This window comes from Epithele typhae (genome assembly GCF_022376455.1).
Source record: "Epithele typhae strain CBS 203.58 chromosome Unknown BXZ73scaffold_2, whole genome shotgun sequence".
Taxonomy (NCBI): domain Eukaryota; kingdom Fungi; phylum Basidiomycota; class Agaricomycetes; order Polyporales; family Epitheliaceae; genus Epithele; species Epithele typhae.
Window position 1 is genome coordinate 305234 of NW_025954193.1, and position 7131 is coordinate 312364.

At 56.8% G+C, this 7131-nt stretch overlaps 2 protein-coding genes across 2 annotated transcripts; one reads left to right on the top strand and one right to left on the bottom strand.

The window, feature by feature from the left end:
- Window positions 1-2222: 2222 nt before the first annotated feature.
- Window positions 2223-3693, top strand: BXZ73DRAFT_73254 (uncharacterized protein; the record flags this gene model as incomplete). The annotated part of the gene is made up of 7 exons (XM_048021862.1): window positions 2223-2265; window positions 2323-2525; window positions 2590-2685; window positions 2739-2895; window positions 2959-3150; window positions 3228-3445; window positions 3508-3693. 7 exons carry the CDS (start codon window positions 2223-2225, stop codon window positions 3691-3693), a joined length of 1095 nt encoding a protein of 364 aa, XP_047883015.1.
- Window positions 3694-3971: 278 nt separating this feature from the next.
- Window positions 3972-6138, bottom strand: BXZ73DRAFT_38972 (uncharacterized protein; the record flags this gene model as incomplete). Its single annotated transcript, XM_048018288.1, has 5 exons — window positions 3972-4036; window positions 4091-4573; window positions 4627-5583; window positions 5705-5761; window positions 5814-6138. 5 exons carry the CDS (start codon window positions 6136-6138, stop codon window positions 3972-3974), a joined length of 1887 nt encoding a protein of 628 aa, XP_047883016.1.
- Between the last annotated feature and the right edge of the window lie 993 nt (window positions 6139-7131).

A 7131-nucleotide genomic window follows, 5' to 3' on the forward strand; every position in this document is an offset into this window, starting at 1 on the left:
GGCCTTTGTCCGCGGCCGAGCCTCAGTTGCTGATGTGGACGCCATATGCATCAAGTTAGATGCAGCCGCCACGCCACGCCTGCAGTCTCAGCTTCGTCGCATGGGAAGTGAACCATAACGCCTGCCCTCGTTCCCCCACCGTGCTGTTGTTCTCCGAAGGAGCCGAGTGCGCTCTCGTCGGCTCCATGGATGCACAACATGGACATCGTGTTTTGGTAGGTTGGCCGCTGTTGCCCGGCACTAATAATTGCATCTCAAGCAGATGATCTTGCTCCGCCGTCACGTTCGACGGCAACCCGTAGCAGGTCGTGTCTATCTTAAGCATCAACCTACTGCTTGATTATCAACTTGGTGAGTGTTCCCATCATGTGCACACAAGACGCCGTATGACGGCCTGTTTGCGCACAAGTTACTCGTCGGCTCCTGCAACCTCAACTGAGCAGGCCCGGCATAGAATCTGAGAGCACTTCTATCACATGGGTCTCTTCATCTGGCGCGCGGTAGTTCAGTTTTATCACTTAAGTCGTTCGTGACCGGGTTTACGGGAGGTTTGAAACATGGTGAGCCTTTACCTCCGTCTCGATTCTTCTCGGATTTACTGAGAACGTTTGATTCTAATCCTGGTTTATAGCAATTTCGATATCAAGTGCGATGGTCAAGCATCCGGTAACAGAAGGTCGAACCGATTCTCGGACGTTCACCAAGTACTCTGACATGCGAACTCTCCGCGGCTCGTTACGCGCATGTCACACCTCTTCTCAGGGACATGATACGTCAAAGAAGCAGGCATGCAACAAGTCGTTCCACAAACCTTATACGCATGCGGTGTCAGAGAACACGGTGTATCAGGATGGGCCTCAACGATGAAGAGATATCTTTGAAGTCGCATACTTGAACGGTTCCCAGGTGCGCCCACATCCGTTGCGTCGGACGTCAGCTGACTGGCATGCTGTACTTGTTTTCACACAGTTCAGCACTGTTTATGTACGAGCAATCGTTCTCAGAAGCGCGGAGCATCGGAGATGATGCGGTAGTCCGTCGTAGAACTGTCGAGCAGTCTCTTTGGTGCATCCATTCTAGGTCCAGTCCCCTAGGATTCCAGAACGAGGTGCTCGTCCCGTCTTATCCGAAGGAGCGACGCGAAGGTCCTTCCCCGCGTTCGATCGGCGAAGCCCCGAAGCGTCCTAGTGTGCGGCTCTGGACGAAGTTGCGAACCTCGGCGCGTCTACGGCACCAACGAGGTTCTCACATCGCGCACCCGGAGCGCTTGCACCGGCCCTGAGGTGTGTGTACTTACCCTTGTTCCTCGTGACATCCATTATATTCCTTCGTTTCCATAGACTTCCATCATTGCGGAGAGCATGGCGTGGAAGCAAGCGGCCACTACGGCACGCGGTTGAAACTCGGTTGTGCGTGGCGACCCACGACTTTTTGCGGATAACATCTCCGTGGGTGTCGGACAGGCTCACCAATATTATTGCGCAAGTTGGACGACAGATGGTAATCGTGGAGTGTCGTGGATCTCCGGGATGAAGTGCTTCCCCGAAGTAGGGTTCTATTCGACTCCCCTCGATGTGAATGCGCTAGTATTGCGCCGAGGAGGATGCTGACCGAATACCACCTGGGTTTTGGTAAGCCGGCCATCTTCGGTGTTCGCGTCGCCCCTTTGCGGTTACGCAGGTTCGACTTGTTGTCATACAGCTTCGCCCCGGTTCGATTGGCAATTCTTTCAGGAAAAATTGGAAATCGGAACCTTTGGAGAACCCGCCTTCATGCGTTCTCGGAACGGGGTCTTCAAAACTCGCTCGGCCTTGTTGTTGGAGATCTGGTTTCAACCCTAGCCGACTGACTGAAGAAGGGCTCGGTTTCGTTTAGGTGAGTTCGAGATTGGCCAGTGAGTTGTTTGCCTACCTTTGGCACGTCCGTTGAATCATCGCTTCAAGACTAGGAGGAGCAAGCCGTTCGGGTATGATCGCAGGGTATTATGTGAATATAGTGTCGCTTTGCAATCACTATATGTATTTCCCGGTGGGCAAGGTTCAGGGCACACAGGCCGAGGACACGTATGCACCGCAGCAGCCTGCCGGGAAGCATTGTCACCAACGCAAAAGGTGGCGAATCGCAGGACTACCCATTTTACGAGTTCCTATATATACTGTTCAAGTTCAAAGGCTTTGTACATCGCAGTACACCTCATCTTCAGCCCGCTTGATTCATACACTATGCCGGCCTCCAAGATTCCAACCCTCGTTCTCGGCGCGACTGGTGAGTGCACGTACTATTCAATGAACTGGTATCGACGAAGCTTACAGCTGTTGCCAGGCTATGTCGGCGGAGCGGTCCTTACACGTTTTCTCGCCGACTCTAGCATCATGGACCACCTTGAGATCACCATCTACATTCGCTCAGCGGAGAAAGCCAAGGTGTTTGAGGAGCAGTTTGCAATCAAGGCCGCCGTGGGGGAGTACGATGATTACGAGAAGATAGAGAAACTCGCGGAGGAGTTTTCTATCGTGGTCACCGTGGTACGGCCCACTCTTCGCTATACTTGCCCGCCCCATGCCAATCACTCATAACTAACGCTTCCAGGGGAGCGATGTTGAAAAGAGCATATTTGAAGCACTGATCAGAGGTATGAAGACCCACCGCGACAAGACGGGCGAGCGACCAATATCGATCCACACGGTATTTGCATGAGCTCCCGCCGTGCCTTTGAGGCCATTCATTTGTCGTCGCAGACTGGGACAGCTTGTCTCGTCGACTTTGCGCATTTCATGGGTATTTCGGTGTCCGAGCAAATCACGTCGGACCTCGACGCCGACGCGCTCGAGAAGATCCCACCCCACGCCCCCCACCGCGCTGTGGATCTGCTCTTCCTCGACGCGGACAAAGCAGGTGCGCCCCGCCCTCACGCGGCCTCGGGTCCTCGAACATGCACTGATCATCCTTTCGCTGCAGGGTACATCCGGAACCTCTTCGTCATCCCCCCGACGATCTTCGGCCGCTTGACCGGCCCCCTCGCCGACGCGGGCCTCTGCATGTTGCACTCGCAGCAGATCCCGGCGCTCGTCCGCGCCGCCGTCGAACGCGGCCGCGTCGCGATGGTCGGGAACGGCGAGGGCCTCTGGGGCCACGTCCACGTCGACGACGGTGCGCCCTCCTCCTCCCTCTCCCTCCCCCTCATGGTTCCGAACACTCATACGTGCACGCTCTATCGTCCTCGCCAGTCTCGGACCTCTTCGCGCTCCTCGTGCGCACCGCGGCCACCAGCCCCGACCGCCTCGCGTTCGGCCGCGACGGCTACTACTTCGCGGAGGCGGGCGAGTACTCGCACCGCGCGCTCGCGGAGCGCGTCGGCGCCGCGCTGTGCGAGCTCGGCGCGGTCGCGGACCCCGCGCCGGTGGGGTACATGACCGACGAGGAGATCGCGGCGCACGCGCATGCAGTGCGTACCCCGAGCCGCGCGAGAGAGTGCATCCACTTATGCGAGACCGGACGTGGTGACAGGAACGGTTCCTGGTGGCGAGCGGGACGAACGCGCGGTGCCGCGCGGAGCGGTCTCGCCTACTCGGTTGGGAGGCGACGGCGAAGTCGAGCATCGAGGAGATGTGGGCGAGCATCAAGCCTGAGGCGGAGCTTCTCGTCATGGAGATGGGGCGGGAGAAGGCGAGGCGCGAGGCGACTGCCGCCTGAGATAGGATTGAATTCGTAAGGAGTGGGTTGACAGTGGTGTTGTCGAGGTAGTCCGTTCAAGTATTAGTAAGTGGATAGTCTACAACAACAAATGGTATACATGCTCGAAAATCCGGGTATGAGTGAGTGTCTGTGTATCGCACACGAGTCCGCGGAGAGTGCTAGAGGTGGAGTAGTATGTACAAAAGAATGGATTGGGTAGGGCGTGTATGGGTGTCCATGAAGACTCGGCAGTGTATGTCGTGGAAGATTTGGAGGTGGAGCCAGTGCACGGTGTTTCAGTCGAAGCCAGTGCTTGCAGGCAGCTGCGAGATGTCAGGGAGGTCTTTGTACTGCCAGCGGACTGCAGTCGATGGGTCAGCACACGTATGTACCAAGGAAAAGAAATGTGACTCACAAAGCACATGTTCCCCAGCGTCGTAAGCGTAGCCAAAGAAGTTCTCCTTGTGGAAAGTCCTCTTCGGCCACCGCATGTCCGCCGAGTACTCCTCATCCACATCGTCCTCCTCATCTTCGAGTTCCGTCTCTTCACTGCCGTCGCCGTCACTCAAGTAGTCGTCATACACATCAGGGTACTCGTTTTGGCCAGTACTCTCAGGTATCACTTCTCCGCGCTTGACCGCCTCCCGATAGGTCTTGAACTCGGCGTTGACAGCCTTCCAGCTGGCCCAGTGCGGAACACGCGCCCGGCGATAGTCCAGGCGAGTGCCCATGCGATCAACATAAGTGCACTCGGTTGCGACGAAGAGCGAGGACCGAGCCGAGTCCCAAGCGAGCCCGGTGACTTCGTTGTTGCCAGTGGAGAGCTCGTAAACGCACTCTTCGGCGCGGATATCCCAGAGTTTGACTTGATGTGAGCGCGCACCGCCAGTGAACAACGCTAGATAACACCGCAATTAGCCTCGCACAATCCAGAATGGCTACCGAACTCACTAGGGACACCGTTGGGATGGACCAGCACGACGTCCGCGCATGCTTGGCGCTGCTGCTCCACGCTGAACGTAAGGACAGGCAACGGATGACGCACGTCGAAGATGCGCGCATAGCCGTCGTTTGAAGCCGTGACGAACAAGTTCGGGCTCCCCTCATCCGTCGAGATACGCTCCACGTCCCCGCCGTGCCCCAGGAAGCGTGTGATCCGCCGTCCGCCGGCCTCCATGTCTACCATAGCGCATGCGAACCTCCCGCCCGCTTCGTCATGGGTGCCGTACAGCACATGTTGTGTTGGCTGGTGCAGGTGGAGGACGCTGGGGGTGAGATCATCTTCTCCGAACGACATTGAGGTGGTCGGGACGCTCTGCGTCTCGAGCTCGTCAAGGTTCCAGATGGCGGCACGACCGTGCGCGGTACGTGCGAGGCGGCCATTCGGGAGGACGAGGATAGGACCGTTAAACGCGCGCTCTGAATCCAACGTGTGGACTGTCGGTAGATGACGAGGGGTCTTGCCGGTAGCGGGGTTGGGAGCGAAAGAGAACGACTTGACGCGGTCGGGGTCTGCAAGGAAGACGAGTTTGCGCGATTCGTCAGTCACGATAAAATCAGCGACGCTCGAGAGTCCTGTTTCCATATCGGCACTCTGGAGGTAGTCCTTGGATTGTTCGCCCAGTAGGTAATACTGCAGATGTGGGTCGCGAGCCTTCCAGCCGCTTCCGATGGACAGAGCCAATATTGAACCTCCAGACGATATTGACATATCGGACGGAGCTGATGCAATAGAGTCGACCGTCAGCTGAGCACGGGCTTGGTAGATTGTATGCGCTAAGGGAGTTGCACTGCTAGCGCTGGGCGAAAAGCCACCGCGGAACCGTGACAGACGTGTTGTGAGAGGATGAGGGTGGGGCGACTTGACCCAGGAAGGCATTTTGGCGAATGCAGGGAGCTTTGGAGCCGCTGCAGATGATATGAAGTTAGTTATCAGGACGATGAGCTTCGCCCCCTCTGCAGTCTGGGAAGGAGTGCGATGTGACAGCGGGACGCGTTCGGACGCAGATACAATATAGACAACACTCACAGGCACCAGGGTGCATCAGGCGGTATAAGCTCATGAACGCGTCGAGGATATCAGAGCCTAAAGGGACGGTCAATAGTGATTAGCAATGTTCGAACTGCAACAGACGCACCGGCGTAATCCAGCGCATCCTCCACCAATGGTTCATCCTCCGAATGGGCAAAGGAAGACAGAGACGAGAAACCGGATTCTTCGCTGTATGCGTACCGAAGAGCATCGCTGAGCACTTGCTGCGCCTTCTCAACGAGCTGTGGGAGATCCGAGCATCCCTTGCGCTCCGCGTCACGGACAACAGTGCAGACGTCCTCCAGGGCCCTTGTGAATCTCTTGCACCTTGGCTTTGGATCTGCTTCGTCCGAAATGCCTTCATCCTCGTATGCGCGGAGATGGAGGTCGAGACGATCGAGGATCTTCAGCCACGAGTCGGGGGCTGCCATGACAGACAAAGAGAGGGAAGAGAGAGACCGCCGGCCCGTAGGGAGGGCAGGGCGGGGGGAAGACAACGATCAGGAACCGGGCATCTAGCCGTCCAGCTGAGCTTCTGCTCGACCTCGGTCGCTGTCGGTCCCCTGGCGCCTATCTCTGTGTCCAGCCGATCTGGTTAGCCTACGCTCGGGGAACCGTTTCGAGTTGCGCGACCCATCGTGCTTTGCAGTTGGCTTGTGGGTGGTGCTGGGGTCGAGAATGGGGCTGCTGGCAAGCACTGGGAACGCAGAGTGCGCCACACACCATGCTGGCAAACACACCACGTGATCTGCTATGAGGTGATCTCAGATCGCTGTACGCGGCGCCGAACACCATCACCGCGGCCATCATCGATTCGATCATCTCAGATCTCACAGCTCCCTCCGCTTTATATCGATCCCCACTCTCCCTATCCTCTGCCGCGCACGCAGCCATGTGTATCCATGTTGGTGGCTTTTTGTTCACGATCGACACTGTTCGCCAACTGTGCATTGGAGCGTACGGTCAACTCGAACACGAGCTCGCGAAAGGCAGATCCTGGACTTACAATGCGTATAAACACTTCGACAAGAACGACGTTCTCGAGTGCCCAAGTCTGGTGGACTATTTTATTATAGACGAGAGCGGTGAACGAGTTCGCTACTACGTGCTGGTGTGCCGTCTCGCGATCGTAGAGGATGGATTAGAAGCACCCGATCTGTCTCTCGACAAGGACACCCGGGCGTACGCTGATCACTGGTTCCCACCGTGGCTGCGCTCGCAGGATGCGTTTCGCGGTGCTCGATACGTGCAGTACTTGTACTGTACGGGGTATACAGGTGAGTGTCGACACTGTGTAATGGCGGCCTTTCTAAGAATCGTGTATGGTACAGCCGTCACTGTCATTTACAATAAAGTGGTCCAGTATGCGACGAGTGAAGATGTGAGAAGACCATCTGTCTTGCTGTCATGGCTTCGTCGGGAGT